Source organism: Mizuhopecten yessoensis, unplaced genomic scaffold, assembly GCF_002113885.1.
Source record: "Mizuhopecten yessoensis strain PY_sf001 unplaced genomic scaffold, ASM211388v2 scaffold2681, whole genome shotgun sequence".
NCBI lineage: Eukaryota > Metazoa > Mollusca > Bivalvia > Pectinida > Pectinidae > Mizuhopecten > Mizuhopecten yessoensis.
This window is the reverse complement of record NW_018404667.1, coordinates 1,161,904-1,181,878: the sequence shown is the minus strand read 5'-3', so window position 1 is coordinate 1,181,878 and position 19,975 is coordinate 1,161,904. Positions and strand designations below refer to the sequence as shown.

Genomic DNA, 19,975 nt, shown 5'->3' with positions numbered 1-19,975 from the left:
AAAGATATTATTAGTTGCTAACTTTTAAGCAAGTATGAGATAAAGACTGGTTTTAGAACTATGTAAATTAACGTGTCGAAAATGGAACTTTTCTCATTAGTAATGAAATTTCACATACTTTTCTGCTTAAATCTTCAATAAAAAGAACAATTCTTTCTTGAAATGGTTTAATGTTCAGTATCAAAATAACAGTTGGAATATGTTGCACACGATGATGATATAATTTTATAGTAATTGTGTTTTTTAAATGCTCTATGAGGAATTGTATTACCGAACCTTTAACACCCACACAGGTGTAAGTCAATGAGGTCCCATTTATCCTAAAATGAATTTTGAAACTAACGGTTCCTGATTTAAGCTTTCTATACCAATACCTTTTTTGTATTTATCGTGTTTTGAAATTCCAAGCGGGGGCCGACGCTAATGTTAAATCTCCATAGGCGTTGATCCTACCTTTACATTTTTGTTTATATTCAAATGAACATGGTAATTTCTTTGAGACTGATGTTTATTTACTGTCAGATGATTTTATCGTTTTCTTATTTCTTATAACAAGTAAGGTGATCTCTTGTGATGCAGGCGTATACAATGGGATACAGTGCATCCATGTTACAAGCGTATAAGTAGGGGCGACATCTCCTATACAAGTGTAAAAGTAAAGAAGAGAACTCTGAAAAATCTGATACAGTAATAAATGAAGAAGAACTCTCATACAAGTATTTAGGAATCACAAGCATGCATTTACAAAAAGGAAGAGAATGCATTATATGACATAGGGAAAATGACTGCAAAGCCAAAATATATCTGGTAAACTGTGCTAACCAATGGATAGGAAAAAAATCAAGATATTGACATTTTTACTGCGCAGAGATAGCATACACATTAACTGGAGTAAGGATATTTTAGCTTAGACATTTCCTTGTCATTCCTTATCGTTTTAGATTCAGTTAGAAGCAGTCTGTTGGAAGTTAACAAAGACAAATTATATTATATCATATGTCCTGGAAATGACACCCTTTCTCCCGTCGGGAAGAGGCTCTTTCCTCACGTCATTGCTGATGAGTTTGTCCTCGTTGTTTCATCTGAACATTGCGAAAATGAACAAATCACAAATATGAATCTACACCAATTATATTTAAACCTGACGTCATTATCACCACATAACGTCACACAAACATTATCACAACATGAAGTTAGTGCTCGTTTTTTATCATTTGAATAACTGAATATTTGAATGTCACTGTTACTTAAACGCTTGGAATATCAATATATTAGCGAAAGGTTATCATTAATAAGAAGGAAATATGCTATATTTCCTTGTTGAAAACCTTCTATTTCCGAAGTAGTAAAACTGCATTACATAAAAGAAACTCGCTTTCCCTTGCTAGCCCTGCCTTTGCGTCCACCGATTGCGCCACTACCCTGGTGTTCAGAATGAGTCGTCTTGTGCACATGCCCCTGGCCTTACGAACGTAACATATCAACACACACTTGCAGTATTCAGTTTAACAAAACACTCACTGAAAAGTCATTACAGAATATAATGTATTTATTTCTGTTTCCATGGGAAAAACATGGAAAATCGCTCTTTATACAGTATTACAACTGAACACGCGGAAAGCGTAAGCTAACCAATGCATCCCTAAGAGAGAAAAAAATATGTCACAATATTTTTAACTCTGACCAAATTCGCTACCCTATCAGCTAACCAAAGTCCATCCTTCGGCAATTTTTTCAAAAAAAAGTTCACATCCGATCTTATGATGACCAACCTTAATAACCTAAGAAGTGCTTAAAGTTTATGCTAGCATGATGGGGACAAAGAACACAACTTCTGATTAGGTAACTAAATTAGGAAGAGCGACCGTATTATATTTGGATCGAATAACGATCTTCGTCCATTCAATGTTAACTCTCAGAATCTATAATGTCTTTATGATATTGTCAATACATATCTGTAATTCTTGCAGTGTAAGGGGAATCTTAATTTAGAAAAATAGGGTGCACTGCTTAAACCTTTATCCCTTTATCGGCATTAACTAATAGTCAATCTTTGCCAGATCCAGGATAATCCATTAAATATTTCTTCGAATTATTGTACAAACTTTTGGATAGATATATTCTGGATTACTAATTTCTTTAACTGGTACCCGAACGAGTTCAGACGACGAACGTAAAACCATAACATATGATCAACGACAATAAGGTGGCTGTATCTAAGCCCGTAGGACAACATGCTATAATATAAACTCACCTCCAGTTGGTTCCAAATAAGTTTGCTTGTTGTTATCATCATTTTGAGTAGCACCACCTAATGAACAAAACAAATACGCAATGTAGGCAACAAACAAATAGTATGATAAAAATTAAACAGAATCATTAAATAAATGTTCAATTAATTGAATAATCCATAGCAAATTAACTTGTGTAATCTAGGACAATACCATTTGATCCATCGATTGTAAGAATAGAATGAAGAATATAATGAAAAAAACAAATTTTTAAGCAACAGTAATGTTTTGAACGGGTAAACATGCGTCGTTGTCAGACCACGATTTGAACCATGAATCTTTCGAATCTTAACGGTAATTATTTCTACCATATCTCGATTAACTCGTTAGCGTTGCTTAGATGTCGGGTTTTTATATTTTGACACATCAATACCGCCTATAAGGTATATGTTATTGCAATATTACATTATTACATATGCTTTTAAAGTGTTATTCTCTAGGTAAGCTGGGATAAAATTTCCTTCCTCCAACAAGGTGAATAAGTGACCAAGGCATTGTACAGTTGCAAGTATTATACTACGTTTTCATCCATCAACAATGTTTACTTCTAAAATGTTTTTGGTGTTGATGATTGGTTGTTGATATTTGGTCAGTTTGATCCCTTTTGGTACTTGAATCAGACCTGCAATCGTAGCCGAGATCCATATCTTATTCACAAGTAAGGTGCATGTTTTAAAACGTCTCGCTTAATTTGATTGAAATCGGATGACTTTATCGGGACTTCAACCGCGTTCCTCGATCTTCATTTCAACATGACTAAAATGGACCGCTCACTGCTAACATGTAACATCAGCGAAGCGATTTTGATCTTCCCATCATATCGTTTTATTTCAAGTAGCAAAACCTATGCCTCATCAGCCTACTGAAAACAAAAGATACATTTTGCTTTTGACAAGTAAAATGCATACTCCTAATATTGATTTTGTTGGGATTTGTTTTTCTTTCTGTGTATCCATATTCTGGAAACGAACAAATCGCCGTGATAAAATTAGAAAACAGACACCATTGTTACGTCGTCCATGGATGGTAACTATGGTTTGAAGTTCGGGGTTGGTAGTGTTGCCTTGGATGTTTTGGCTGAGTTTGGCATCGGTTTTACCTTGACCAATATAACAAGACATTAACAGCACTCATTGTCACACGATTACGGAGTAGCAACTTATATTGCATGTATGCATCTTTCATACTGTGGTCTATTAAGCAAGGATATTTTAGCAAATGGTGTTTCCTACGCATCGGTATTGTTAATGGACTTTATAAAGTACCTATATTAGCAAGAACCACACTTAATAAAGGACTATGACAAAAATAAATTAAAATACGGAACGCCAATTTTACATTTAAATAGATAGTCATTCTAATCACTTTCTTGTTCTAACGTCATTTCGTCAAGAGGTTTGATCAGCAAAGTTAGTGTTGTCACAATCAGGTCAGTTACGTCACAATGGTGATCTTTTGATTAAATAATGTTGTGGTGTCAAAATACGTATGGAAGTCTTTATGCTAGGCAATGGGAGGTTGCAGAATAATTATAAATGTTAAATATCTATTTCACGCATATCCCTTTTTTTTACATAAATTGAAACACAAACATGCTGTATTTTAAGAAGCCCGGGCTCAAGATATAAAAAAAAGTCATTTTAGGACCAAATAGTCAGTAAACGTTGCTTGTCACCAAGTGTCGCATCCAGTGTTCATTTCCCGAGAAACCATATTTCATTAACTGAAAACACTTTATAGATCAAGCAGCCGATTAAACCATTTCTATAAAAAATAGCATGACATATTTCAATATAATTCTGATATGTAAAGAATAAAACATCCATATCATATATGTTCTGGTAGAGTTAGTTTCCAACATGCCTAGTTGTACGTGGAACCAAGAACTAGCTCACATGACTCTAACTTATGTTAGCTATGTACTTGTTCATGTACTAAAGTAGCCATATGTACCGGTTTACGTGCAACTTTGAACTGTCATACTTAAGACTTTGATTATGATCCAACTTTGAATATATATATATATTTGACCATTGTCGATTAATAATATCTACAACCGGTAACTGAACGAGATATGAAACGAACGTAAAACCGTACCATAGGATCAATGCCACAAACATAGCTGTATCTAAGTCCGTTAAATATCATGCTAACGTACCTCTGTGTGGAATAATCTTTATATACTCGCTATCATCTGTGAAAATGATATACAAATAAAATAAATAAATATACAACAATTGATATAGCGCCCTATATAGCTGACATAAGCCACTCTAAAGCGCTTAACAGTACATAGATATACAATTAATACAATTAGCATATACATTAATCAATTTAAGTTTAAGGAATTTGCAGGGACTGCCTTATCAGGCGCTATCTACTAGTCATATGCCTCCTAACTAATATATCCCTATGTGTGTATGCCTGCATGTGTGCTGGAGATGTAATGCGTTATGTTTGTAGTGGGACCGTGCTTCCAATGGCATCATTTGACATCCAATGGCATTGCCTGTTGTCTAATCCTTTTGTTAACTCAATAAAATGTGTCCTTAAATCAGACCTGCAATCGTAATCGAGATCCATATCTTATTCACAAATAAGTTGCATGTTTTAAAACGACTCTGTAAATTTGATAGAAATCGGTAGCACATTTCGAGAAAAGATCGTAAATGTGAAATGCTTATGGATGGCCGACCCATGATGAACGACAAGGAAAATGCGTTGACGCAAAAAGCAAAAGCAAAAATGCATATACATATTACTAAACAAAACTTAATCACTCTTTTTTTTCATTTCATTTACACTACCAGACATTATACCAAAACGAAGGAATGACTTCGTTTTATTATCACGATATTCCAGCAGACTAGTTTTTCCTACGGAAATAATATATGGCTGTCTCCTTACTGACAATTTTGTTGTTGTCATATGATGATGAAGTTTTTGATGACTTTATCGGGACCTTAACCGCGTTCCGCGATCTTCATTTCAACATGACTAAAATGGACCGCTCACTGCTAACATGTAACATTTGTTATAGTAATACAAGCAATTTTGATCTCCTATCATATCGTTTTATTTCACGTAGCAAAACCTATGCCTCATCAGCCTACTTAAAACAAAAGATACATTTTGCTTTTGACAAGTAAAATGCATTATCCGAGTATTGATTTGTTTTTCTTTCCGTATTTCCATATGCTCGAAATGAACAAATCGCCGTGATACAAATTAGAAAATAACCAAAAACGTTACCGTCGTCGCCATTGTTACGTCGTCCATGGATGGTAGCTATGCTTTGAAGTTCGGGGTTGGTAGTGTCGCCCTGGATGTTTTGGCCGAGTTTAGCATCGGTTTTACCTTGACCAATATAACAAGACATTAATAGTACTCATTGTCACACATTTACAGAGTAGCAACTTTTATCACATACCTGTTGAATCTTGTTATAGTAATACAAGCAATTTTCAGACCATGGAATACAACGTTCTGTATTGCACATGTGCAATACGGAGTTTTGTATTAACCAAATAGCCGGAATTACTTTTTTATGGGAATCCCCTTGTCATTGCGAACTGAAAAGTTCCCGGTAGCTGCAAAACATATCATGTTTATAAAATCTTTGTATCGATCTCTACCAAATACGGAAGGTATGTGATAAAAGCAAGACCACACACTTGTGGTTTTCTAACGAATCAGAAAACACTCATTTATTGCGCGGTCGTATATATTCACTTGTGCGCACCGCGCACTTGTGAATATATATTCGTCCGAGCAATATTCTCTGCTTTCTGATTCGTTAGAAAAACACAAGTGTGTGGTCTTGCATATATATTGCATGTATGCATCTTTCATACTGTGGTATATTTAGCAAGGATATATTCGCAAATGGTGTTTCCTACGCATCGGTATTGTTAATGGACTTTATAAAGTACCTATATTAGCAAGAACCACACTTGATAAAGGACTATGACAAAAATGAATAAAAATACGGAACGCCACCTTTACATTTTAAATAGATAGTCATTCTAATCACTTTCTTGTTCTAACGTCATTTCGTCATGAGGTTTGATCAGCAAAGTTAGTGTTGTCACAATTAGGTCAGTTACGTCACAATGGTGATATTCTGATTAAATAATGTTGTGGTGTCAAAAATACGTATGACAGCCTGTATGCTTTGCAATGGGAGGTTGCAGAATAATTATAAATATTCAATATATATTTCACGCATATCCCTTATTTTCACATAAATTGAAACACAAACATGCTATATTTTAAGAAGCCCGGGCCCAAGATATAAAATATCTATTAAGTTATTTTAGGACCCAATGGTCAGTAAACGATGCTTGTCATCGAGTTTCGCATCGTACATTCATTTCAACAGACACGTTCGTTAACTGAAAAAACTTTACAGATCAAGCAGCCGATTAAACTGTTTCTATCAAAAATAGCATGAAATATTTCAAAATAATTCTGATATGTAGAGAATACAACATCCAAATTATCTATTTACAAAAATTTCATATTGTCTTCGAAAATGTAGCAATTAAATATTACCAGGATACAATATAGCACTTGATCAATATACATTTGACCTAATCTAGGAAGGACGTGATGAAATGTGTACAAAAGTTGTAGGCGCGGGAAATACTGTTCGCACAAATCAGTATCACAATCCCGATTGTCAATATTAACATTTTAGTGTATTATTATCTTATAGTAGATCATGGGAAATCTAGAATAAACTTCTTCTGTAGTTCTTTAAACGACTGACAAGTCAGGTCTGGTCTACCTCCGTTATAATGGTTTATTGTGGCTACTGATATTGCATCAACGTTGACTAATTGTTCTGGTAGAGTTCGTTTCCAGCATGCCTAGTTATACGTGGAACCAAGTACTAGCTCACATGAAGCTACACTCTGGATTATGTTAGCTATGTACTTGTTCATGTTTTAAAGTAGCCATATGCACCGGTTCACGTGCAACTTTGACCTGACATACTTAAGACTTTGATTATGGTCCAACTTTGAATATATATATATATATATATATATATGTATGACCATTGTGGATTGAACATATCTACAACCTGTAAGTGAACGAGATCAGAAACGAACGTAAAACCGTAACATAGGATCAATGTCACAAACATAGCTGTATCTAAGTCCGGTGAATAGCATGCTTACGTACCTCTGTGTCGATTTATCTCTATATACCCGTTGCCATCTGTGAAAATGATATAAAAATAAAAAAAGATAATATAGAACATTTGATATAGCGCCCTATATAGCTGACATAGGCCTCACTAAAGCGCTTTACAGTACAAAGATATACAATTAAATGCCAAATTTGACACGAGTTTGAGGAAATATCTTCGAGAAATACTCTGAACAAACAATGACAATATTTTGTTCTTTCATTAAGTTTTTGATCTTTTACACCAGACAATAGGCAAAATGCGAGCCTACTAGATTGTATTTACTTTTTGAAATTGGTCAACTCTAACAGGTCAAATAATTAAAAAAGAATAAACTGCCTGAAATATAAAATGAAAACCAATCTTGTGTCTGCAGACAAAGCAGAGAATAACACTATCTTTGTCTGCAGACAAAGCAGCGAATTGCACTATCTTTGTCAGCATACAATATTTTATTTCCAGTTTTCAAAATGAACTAAATTTCTTGATCGCAAAGGAAACCCGTCATTGACATTTTCTGAATTTCCGAAAGACGACGAAATACCAGTTCATTATTCACCCATATTAAAATAAAAAGACCAGTATGTTGTGTAATGCATACTGAAACTTCCTAAGAATCTATACAAAGTTGTGTCAGTATCTGTTCTAGCTGCTCAACCAAACCATTATCCAAACGTCTCAATTACGTTCTTAGCATATTTTAACCTGGTTTGCAGTCATATTGTGACAAGGTTTACTCAAGAGGTGAAATAAATGGAATATGGAAAATTCAACTACTATTTGATCAAGGATAAACATCTTCTCCTCAAAAATAATTTATTTAGTAATGTTGTAGACTTTTCAACTCCTTTCACTACCAGACATCATACTAAACTGAAGGAATTAATTCGGTTTCCTATTTTGAGAAGTTGTTTTTTTCCGGCAAAAAATGCTAATGACGATATACATTTATGGTTATTTATTCTTTTTGACGAATAGTTTGTAACCAGCACAACAAAGGATAAAACGAAATATACTTAGGCTTTTATTGTGAATATGAGTTACTGATTACGATATCTTTGTTGAAGTCAGTGACAAGATGTTCCAGCAGACTGTAGCCATTCCTATAGAAATAATCTATGGCTATTTCCTGACCGACTTTTTTTGTCATATGAGGCTGACTTTTTAGTGATGAGTTTATCGGGACTTCAACCGCATTCCTCGATCTTCATTTCAACATGACCAAAAATAACCTAAAGTATGATGGATAATCCCCATATTGATGTTGTTGGGAAATATTATTATTTATCTTTCCGTATTTCTTAATTTCGAAACGAACAAATCGCCGTTATAAAAGTTAGAAAACAGACAAAAAACGTTACCTTCGTCGCCATTGTTACGTTGTCCATGGGTGGTAACTCTGTTTTGGCGTTCAAGACTGGTGATGTTGCCTTGGGTGTTTTGGTTGAGGTTGGCATCAGATTGATCTTGACCAATTTAACAATATGTTAACAGCATTAATTGTCACAAAAATTACGTAGTAGCAAATCATATTACATTTATGCATCTTTCACACCGTGGTCTATTAAGTAAGGATGTTTTAGCAAATGGTGTGTCCTACGCCTTGGTATTGTTAACGGACTTTTCAAAGACCATATATCAGCAAGAACCACACGTGATATAGGATTAACAAAAACATTACTTAAAATGCGTAACGCCTATTAACATTTAAATAGATAGTCATTCTAATCACTTTCATGTTGTAAGCGCCATTTCGTCAAGAGGTTTGATCAGCAAAGTTAGTGTTGTCACAATCAGGTCAGTTAACTAGTAGTGTAGTGTACAAATACGTATTGCAGTCGCTATGCTTTGCAAAGGGAGGCTGCAGAGTAATTATAAATGTTAAATATATATTTCACGCATATCCATTTTTACGTAAATTGAAACAAAATTATGATATATTTTGATAAGCTTGCACTCAAGATATAGAATAGCTATTAAGTTGATTTAGGACCCTGTTCTATGGTCCAGTAAACGTTGCTTGTCACCGAGTGTCCCATCGTACATTCATTTCCCCAGAAACAATAGTTTATTAACTTAAACACATTACAGATCAAGCAGCCGATTAAACCATTTCTATCAAAAATAGCATGAAATATTTCAAAACAATTCTGATATGTAAAGAATAAAACATCCAAATTATATATTTACAAAAATGTCATGTTGTCTTCGAAAATCTAGCAATTAAATATTATCAGAATACAATACAACTTGATCAATACACATTTTACCTACCTAGGAAAGACTTGATGAAATGTGTATAAAAGTTGTAGGCGAGGAAAAAACTGTACCCACAAATCAGTAGCACAACCCCGATTGTCAATATTAACCTTTTAGTATATAATTATATTATACTAGATCATGGGAAATCTCGAATAAACTTCTTCTGTTGTTCTATAAACGTCTGACTAGTCAAGTATGGTCTACCTACGTTATAATGATATATTATGGCTACTAACAGTGTATAAACATTGACTAATTATTCTGGTAGAGTTCGTTTCCAACATGCCTATTTATACGCGGAACCATGTACTAGCTCACATGAAACTACACTCTGGCTTATATAAGCTATGCACTTGTTCATGTACTAAAGTAAGTTTATGTACCGGTTCACGTGCAACTTTGACCTGACACACTTGATACTACGAGTATGGTCCAAACTTTGAATATATATATGTATGACCATTGCGAATGAATAATATCTACAACCGGTAACTGAACGAGATCACAAACGTAGTCAGTAGAATAGCATGCTAACGTACCTTTGGGTCGATTTATCTCTATACACTCGTTGCCATCTGTGAAAATGATATACAAAAATAAATAATCAAATAAACAACATTTGATATAGCGCCCTATATAGCTGGCATAAGCCACTCTTAAGCGCTTTACAATATAAAGATATACAATTGATACAATTAGCATATACATTAATCAATTCAATTTTGGGGAAATTCGCAGGAGCTGCCTTATCAGACGCTATATACTAGTTCTATGCCTCCTGACTATTATCTCCCTATGTGTGCATGCCTGCGTGTGTGCTGGAGATGTAATGCGTTCTGTTTGTAGTGGGACCGTGCTTCCAATGGCATCATTTGGCACCCAAAGGCATTGCCTGTTGTCTAGTCCTTTTGTTAACTCAATAAAATTAGTTGAAAACAAAAATGGCATAATTTATAGTTCCACCTCACTTGAACGCTACAGCACATATACCGCAACAACAACCCCAGACCATTTTATACTCCACCTGGGTTGTTGGAGTTGTGTGGGCAGGAGAAAAACACTTTCTCTGAATATCCATACGTACGACGACTTCGGAGATCGAACCCCGGCTGCCTGTGTAGAAGGTCGGAGTGTTAACAACTCGACCAATCCGCCCATATATCGTTTTAAATAGCACAATCTTATTAACAAAACAAATACGTAACGCAGATAACAAACTATGATAAAGTAAAACAGAATCGTTCACAGATGTCCTATGAATATATAATCCATAACACAGTAGTTGATTTTATCTCGGACAAGGCCATCTGTTCCGTCAATGGCCAGGATTAATGGCTTTTTCAGTCGCTAAAAACTCTTATATTAAAGCAACATAACGTTATAATAACATAGTTACGTTATGTAAACACAAAGTAGTATTCCTTCTCGTGTCTAATGAGGTTGAGAAATTAATATTTTTAATAAATTAACAATGCTATCATGTCAAGGATCCTTGATCTCATAATTTGTTTGTTTATGTTTCTTCAGCTCCTGTCTACGTGACAAAACAATGAATATGTAACAAGAATTTAAATTCCGCGGTATGACGAAAATGTCTTCAGATAATGTGTATAAAGCTTGGGGACAGCCTGTTCTGTTGCTTGAATTTGGACATTAAATAATGCTGCTTTGATCTCAACATAAATAATATGGATATTTGAAAGTGTATGATTTATTCATAAACAAACTACAATGCTCTCGAATTGACATTATTTTAATTATATCATCCTTTTAAGGATCCAAGTATCAATGCAGACAGAGCAATAGAAAAATCCACTGTTTCTTTTTTACAAATACATTAAACTCTCCGAAGTTTAGTCTTTGATAAAGCTGTAGTGGGACTAGGTTCCGGGAACAACCCGTATTAACATTAATCAGACAATCGAGTGTTCGAATCCTTGTTGGCTTCCCTTCATTTTTACTCATAGAAAGCTGATGCTTTTTCGCGTCCGTTGTTGTTTTTTAAATCTAAAATCATTTTTTTTTTCTTAAAATATAAAATTATAGATCAATTTCAGATATCAGTATTCAAGTTATTGTTATGTCAATATAAAGCTTCCAATCAGAATTGATTAAGATCAAACACATAGATGGTCAATGAGGAATAATCAATTGATGGCACTGATGTAACCTCATATTGCAATGACGTCATAAACGTCTTGATGGCAAATTTGACACGAGTTTGAGGAAAATCAATATATTCTAATCACATAATAATATTAGCATGTCTGTTAACGATTCCTTGATACAGTTGAACAATGCTTGCTAGATAACCGGATCAAACTAATTTCTTAAAATATTACGCCAACCGGCAATAACCTTGAACTGTTACCTCGATGTCATAGCTTGCTGCAATGATATGTCAATGCACTCATTAACGTTGCGTAGATATCGGGTTATTATTTTGACATATCAATACCGCCTATTAGTTATATGATATTGCAATAATACATTATAATATATACTTACAAAGTGTTATCCCCAAAATGTACCTCCTACAATAAGGTGAAAGGGTGACCCAGGCGTAGTACAATTGACAGCTTCAATTAAGTATCATACTACCTTTCTATCCATGAACAATGTTTATTTCTAAACTGTTTTTGGTGTAGGATTTGTTTGTTTGTTGAAAGTTTGCCGATTAAATTCCTTTTGGCTCTGGAAACAGACTTACCATCGTTGCCGAGAACCATCTCTAACCATAATTTAGGTGCGTGTTTGGAAACTTCTCGCTAACTGTTTTGAAATCGGTTGAACATTTCCGAGAATAACTCTTAAATGTGAAATGTTTAAGGATGATCGTCGGGCGTTGACGTAAAAAGAAAAAAAGAAAAAAGCATTACTCACTCTGAGTTTGAAGCTCGTGATGGGATTGCATGTCATCGTCAATGGTGGCATACTCATGCTCCTGCTCTATAATATAAATATAAAACTGGATATAAAAACAATACTATCAGAACTCAGTATATATCTTCGAGAAATACTTTTTACAAACAATGACAATACTTTGTTCTTTCATCGTGTTTTTGATAGTTTACACCAGACAATGTGCAAAACGCGAGCATACTAGATTGTAGTTAGTTTTCGAACTACAGCAAGTCAAATAATTCAAAAAGAATTAACTGCCTGAACAAAAAATGAAACCAAATCTTGTGTCTGCAGACAAAGCAGCGAATTACACTGTATTTCCTGCTTGCAAAATGAACTAGATTTCTTGAGCGCGAAGGAAACCCTTCATTGACATTTTCTGAATTTCCGAAAGACGACGAAATACCAGCCCATTACTCTTCCATATTAAAATAAAATGTAATTGATACTGAAACTTTCTAAGAATATCTACAATGTTTTATCACTATCTGTTCTAGCTGCTTAACCAAACCATTATCCAGCGTCTTGATTACGTTCTTAGTACAATTTATTCTGGTTCGCAGTCGTATTGTGACAAGGTGTACTCCAGAGGCGAATTAAATGGAATATGGAAAATTCAACTAATATTTGATCAAGCATGAGCATCCTCTCCTCAAAGATAATGTATTTAATAATGCTGTAGATTTTTCAACCCTTACACTACCAGACATCATACTTAACTGAAGGAATGACTTCGTTTTCCTATTATGAGTGGTTGTTTTTTTCCAGCGATAATTCGATGATCGAACCCAGGCCGCCTGCATGGCAGGCCAAAGTATCAACGCGGAAGAGGAACATGGAAATTTAACAACAGTTTACTAGGGGATACTGAATATGTAAATATAGTTAAGAATGTTATAAAAGATGTTATTGTACAATACAGAGTAGACGAAAATGACGATTTAGAAAATGCTGAATTTTGTATTAGCGATCAATTACTATGGGAAACTTTAAAACTAATGACCAGGGGAAAAACGATCAGTTACTCATCTTTTAAGAAACGAGAACGCGGAAAACAAGAAAATGACCTAACAGATAAATTAAAAGAGTTATATAATCGAGACCAAACTGAGAACAACGCACAATTACTTAAAGATATTTCGGAAACGGAGGGTAAACTAAAAAAATTAAGAAATAAAAAAAATCAAAGGGATTATAACCAGGGCAAAGGTGCGATGGAAAATCGAAGGTGAAAAAAGTACGAAGTATTTTTGTAACTTTGAAAAACGACAATACAACGAGAAAATGATTCCAAAATTAATAACAGATGACGGACAAGGAGTAAACGATTTACACGAAATACTTAACCAGCAATTAACGTTCTACTCAAACCTGTATACAACAAAGGGAACTATGTTTAATGAAATACACCAGGAAACTTTTTTTAATGATAATAATCCATTCATAAAAAAACTCACTGATGAGCAACGCGACTCTATGAACGGTGTACTTAAGGTTGAAGAGTGTCTAAAAACATTGAAAAATATGAATAATGGGAAGTCTCCAGGTTTAGATGGATTCACCGTAGAGTTTTATAAGTTTTTCTGGATAGACATAAAACAATACATTTTAAAATCTCTTAATCAAGCATTTAGTAAGGAGGCAATGTCAATCAGTCAACGCCAGGGACTAATCAAATGTATTCCAAAACAAGGAAAATCAAAAATGTACATAAAAAATTGGAGGCCTATTACGTCATTGAATGTGGATTATAAAATTGCAGCATGTACCAGGGTTATAAATGATGTAATTGAAAAATCAGAAGAAAATGATCAGTCTGGCATATTGCTAATGTTGGATTTTGAAAAGGCCTTCGATTCCATTGAGTGGTCATTCATAGAAAAAAGTTTGCGTTTCTTTGGCTTTAGTGATTACATTATAAATTGTTTTAAAACATTCTATTCTAATATCACAGCTTCTGTTGAAAATAATGGTCACCTCTCCACCTTTTTCCAAGTAACACGAGGAGTACGACAAGGAGATCCTCTGTCTCCATATCTTTTCATTATCTGTATTGAATTGCTAAGTGCAGCTGTAACATATGATCCTGATGTCAAGGGAGTAATCCTCAAAAATTCTGAATACCTGATAAGTCAGTATGCAGATGATTCAACATTGATACTCGAGGATGACCAAAGGTCTCTAGTTAAAGTGTTATATTTGATCGACATCTTTGGAGAATGTTCTGGTCTGTTCTGAGGAGATAAAATCTGGAGCTTAACAAAACGTGGACTAGAAGAAATAGCTAAAAGATACAATTTTGGTAAATTTTGGAAAGAAATTTTATCAATTTGGGGAAATCTGTACGAGCCTCTCCCAGCAGCCCCTGAAAACGCACTCTCTCAGCCTCTATGGTTTAACAAAGAAATACAAGTAAATAGACAAACAGTCTTTATAAAAACATGTGTGATGAAGATATTTTTTACGTTAAAGACGTAGTAGATGAAAATGGAAATTTTCTGTCTTTGAATGATTTCATTCAAAAATACCAAATAAATATAAACTTTATGAACTTTAATAGCATTATTAGTGCAATACCGAGAGGCTGGAAGAGAATGATTAGAGATTATGGAAAAATATCAATAATGTTGCACATAATTGAAAAAAAATGAAAAATATTGAAAAACCGTCTAAATATTTTTATAATAAAATCATGTCTACTGTATTGATTTATCCACAACAATCCCATGAAAGGTGGCACACTATCTTAGATATTTCTCTGAACCAAGACGAATGGGGAAAAATTCACTCATGTCCCTTTTACGAGACAAAAGACTCGAAATTACAAAGTTTACAATACAGAGTCATTCACAGAATCTTTTTTTACAAATTCCATGCTACTGAAGCGAAAACTATTAGAACATGAAGAATGCAGCTTTTGTAGTGGAGAATCGGAAACAATATATCACCTTTTTGGGGGTTGTACACATAGTCAATCGCTCTGGACATGTTTTATCAACTCGGTTTTACAAAAATATGATATCGTTTTAGAGGAAAAACCTGTTACTTTCCTATTCGGCATTATTGACAATGTTCAACTGACGGGATTAAACATATGCATACTACTGATTAAAAAATATATATCTTTAATGCGACAATACCACAACATCCCTGACTGGGAAAGTTGTAAAATATTTATAAAAGATTATAGAAATTTAGACCTATATTCTGTCTACATGATGTCTCAAAATGCAGCGAACAAGACCCGGCAAAAATGGGAAAGTATCAAGGTTATTCTAGAATGAACTAATAGTACTTAACTACTTGTTTATATTGTATTTCTTCTCCAGGAACCTTTGTAAACATGTAATGCACTGATGTGACTAATGCAATAAAAAAATGTCAAAGACAAAAAAAAAGGAATGTCTGTGTTTTTCTAGACAAAAAACGTTATCTGATTCTCTGTGTTACCTTGTTGACGTTGAGACTCCCGTTTGCTGTTCAGGACGACTACGAGTCCAAATATAACCATCCCGAAAGCAACTGGAAAGCATACCGCAAGGACGATAATCAGATTATCATCTAGAAATAAACAGACGTGGATATAGACTACAAAGAGGACTTTGCTGATAACCTTATAATAATTGATAAAAGGTTATGGAAATTGAGAAAGGAAAGGATTCCCGAAATAAACGGCGAAGTTCACAGAAGAAATACATGTTAAATTGATTATAGAACACAAAAATGAATTATATTTCCTTATTATTGTTTCGTAATATGTAAGATAGAATATGTAACATTTTGAAATAGTTTTAGTCACACTTAAGTTCCGTCTCCAAACAATGTATACTTCTCTTGACATGTCTTGAAAACGTTATTTATTTCAAAGAAGTAGTAGTGAAATCAGAATTACACAGAAGCATAACACGGCAGTGACAGTCCCTAGCTTGCAAACGTTATATTTAATCATAGAAGTCAAGGTCAAGGGCAAAAACGTGATTTGTTGGAGACCCTTGTCAAACAATAAGAATTACCTAACATTATCTGCTTCATTGGCAACATCTTCAAATGTCATTTTAAACATAGGGCAAAACGTTAACAAAGGAAATGATTTAAATTGAGACCATTTGAAAGAATATGACCAGATGTTTTCCGGAATGATAAGCGTCCTCAGCCTCAAAGTGTGAATAGGGATAGTTAATATTATTATCATCAATCACCTTCACAGTACACCAAAGATATATTTCTAGATAAGCGATTAGGAAACTTGTCCATATTGTATCAGTATACATCTGTAGCAGGCAGTTACATAAATTAAAGTGTAAATTCAGAATTCGAAGAATTAAAATAATTACACTCTTCGTATAGCACAGCTCTAAGCCATCATGACTTTAGTAAGTTAAGATCAAGGAAAGCGGGCATCGTAACTAGAAAAAAGGGAGGTTGAAGACACCAATACCATAAACATGTAATGTAAATACTGTTTAAAGGGGACAAATATTTTAGGAATCGATGCAAACGGCACTACATTGAAAACTACTATGTTTCATTACACCTACAGATTCTATGTATAACGACTTAACCCCCCTCCCCTTATTTTATGTCGGGCAAATGTTATTGAACTGCGCATACATTTGTGACGTCATACGCATGTACACACCAAGTGAGTAATACTAAATGGTGCACAGTACGACAAATACCGGTTTATAACTTGCATAATAACTATAGTTCATATTTTTTTCTACTGTCTACTTAATTTTCCTACACTCTTAAGCAACACATTGTTGACCTAGACACATTTGTTTTGACATGGTGTCAGGAATGATACGATAGCAGTGGACACGCTGTAGTGCTAGTTCTCTCAGCACACAATCAATTCATGATACGTATAGTCTAAACACTGATGGGTTAAATGAGTGCTTATCGTATGTTATGCAGTCTCAGAAGTTATCTTGAATCTGTTGCGCAGACGCGACAACCGAATTCCCTGGTTATGTCGAGTTGTCGATACATGTGAACAATGGCTCCTGTGACAATTAGAAACTGACCAGGCAAATGTGCAGAGATACGACTTATTTGGACTGAAAAACAGCAGACAGCTGTGACACAACAGTTTGTCTGGTATCATGTATCAATATAGCAATCACGATGAGTCTTTTAACTTACAGTAAGACAGCTTTTAACCTACAGTAAAACAGCTGTGACACAACAGCTTGTCTAGGATCATTTATCAATATAGTAATAACGACGAGTCTTTTAACTTACAGTGAGACAGCTGTGACACAACAGTTTGTCTAGGATCATTTATCAATATAGCAATTACGATGAGTCTTTTAACTTACAATAAGACAGCTTTTAACCTACAGTAAAACAGCTGTGACACAACAGCTTGTCTAGGATCATTTATCAATATAGTAATAACGACGAGTCTTTTAATTTACAGTAAAACAGCTGTGACATAACAGATTGTCTAGGATCATAAATCAATATAGTAATTACGACGAGTCTTTTAACTTATAGTAATTTGAAATGTATTTTAATGTCAAAATCAAAATATATATTTGTTTATGACTGATGTGGCTCCATTGCAGTAATCGTTGTGAAAATATAAGCCAGATCAGCTAATTTTGATTGTTTTGTTTTCCAATCAACAATACAGATTATGAACAAATTGATTATCTAATAAAATCCTTTAATATTCTGTTAGTAGAAATAGTTAATAATCAAAATAAGAAACATATGTATTTACCTTCAGAGTTGATCTCGAAGTTGACAGTTAATACGTTCGGTAAAGTATTAGTGACAAACAGGTTGCATTTGTGTGTTATTCCTTTCTTCGGGATCCTGAACAACCCCCTGGCAGTATACATATTAGTGTTGTTTTGTACCACATCAAGTGCTCTCACTCCATCAGACCATAGAGTCAGGGGCTTTGGGTTAGCTATCACAGTTACTTTGAGTAGAACAAACTGACCCTTTTCCCCTGTCACTTTGATAATGTTATTCGAAGAATTATATCTTCGTGGGGCGCCTACAAAAAAACCACTGCATGGACAATGTCATACATAGATGTAACTTATAGATTCAAGCATATGTAAGTATTAAGGAATATGTGTTAGAACCGAGACTATACATTCCAAGTCTGCACTCGCGGTTAGAGTTCCAACATACAACATAACTACATATACGGCATAAAGGAGTTGGGCGAATTTCGAACATGACACTAAAAGTTAAAAGAAGACGTTCTTTATTTTCATTTTTCTTAACAAATTGTTTCTGGTAAGATAACTGAGATAAGAAAAGAAAAAAAGGAAACGAATGTTTTAAGCGCTATTTTGCGAATTGTAAGCATTTTGTCATTAGAGATACACAGTATATACTTACAACTGACTTGCAGTCCAAACTGCATTCTCGAGGCATTGGCGGTACTTTTATTCCGAGTAACGAAGTTGGCCGCCCTGACGTCATACCTTCCCGTATGTTTGCACTGGAGGTTGTCTAAATTGATGTCATATTTACCAGTACTGACAGGTATGCCAACTGCGAGCGTTGTCTGGTTTCGTAATAGGGTGACGTCAGCCAGTGGGCTACTTACAACATCAACACGGAGTTCCAAGCTGGAGCCTTCTGTGTATCTTACTTCATTACTGCCAATTTGCATGTACTGGTTACCAACACCGTCCAGATACCTCAATTCCGTGATTCGGGGAGTGACTGTGGACAGAGAGAAGAACTTTCTGTATCAGAAATACAACTATATACGAACATATACGATAATATATAAATTGCAAGTGGTTTGGTAGAAAATATCAAGTAAAAACTGTTTGCACTGAATCTTGAAATCATGGGACAGCTCGGTAAAAGATTCGTTCTGATTTGTTAATACCAAAACTGATATGTCTCACTCTCTGACATGTAACAAGTGCGATATCTATCGCAGTCTGATAGTATTAGATTGCATATTGATCAATCATTTTTTTTTTCTATTCACTGCATTAAAAGCAACATATTTTCTCTTCATGCATATGAATCAACCATTGTTTATAGTTTGTTTGCTGTACCTTACTTTCACAAAGATATTTACCTAAATGGAAAATCTTTACTTTTTTGTAAATAAATCATACCATGATATAGCATTAAATTGTAAAATTATTGAAAACTAGCATGCAGCTTTGTCAGTTGTCTAGCTAGTATGATGTTATTAGATTATTTTGCTTTGGTAACATTTAAATTATTATTCTTGTTACATTAAACATTATCAAAAGAAAAATATGGATGTTTCTGTTAGACGCCATATATACATTATATGAATTATATGGTCCGAAGCATGACAGAATCATATTGA

At 34.3% G+C, this 19,975-nt stretch overlaps 1 protein-coding gene across 3 annotated transcripts in view; it reads right to left on the bottom strand.

Moving 5' to 3' along the window:
• Positions 1 to 416: 416 nt before the first annotated feature.
• LOC110446381 overlaps positions 417 to 19,975 on the bottom strand; it is a 46,141-nt gene continuing 26,582 nt past the window's right edge. For all 3 annotated transcript variants that reach the window (XM_021491503.1, XM_021491501.1, XM_021491502.1), the window contains exons 6-16: positions 19,015 to 19,344; positions 18,380 to 18,661; positions 16,102 to 16,212; positions 12,631 to 12,696; positions 10,287 to 10,322; positions 8,847 to 8,951; positions 7,479 to 7,514; positions 5,544 to 5,648; positions 4,450 to 4,485; positions 2,255 to 2,311; positions 417 to 1,082 (exon numbers count right to left, since the gene is read on the bottom strand). In XM_021491503.1, the coding sequence (XP_021347178.1) occupies positions 1,045 to 1,082; positions 2,255 to 2,311; positions 4,450 to 4,485; positions 5,544 to 5,648; positions 7,479 to 7,514; positions 8,847 to 8,951; positions 10,287 to 10,322; positions 12,631 to 12,696; positions 16,102 to 16,212; positions 18,380 to 18,661; positions 19,015 to 19,344 (1,202 nt within the window). In that variant the 3' untranslated portion in view covers positions 417 to 1,044. The remainder of the gene's footprint in view (positions 1,083 to 2,254; positions 2,312 to 4,449; positions 4,486 to 5,543; positions 5,649 to 7,478; positions 7,515 to 8,846; positions 8,952 to 10,286; positions 10,323 to 12,630; positions 12,697 to 16,101; positions 16,213 to 18,379; positions 18,662 to 19,014; positions 19,345 to 19,975) is intronic.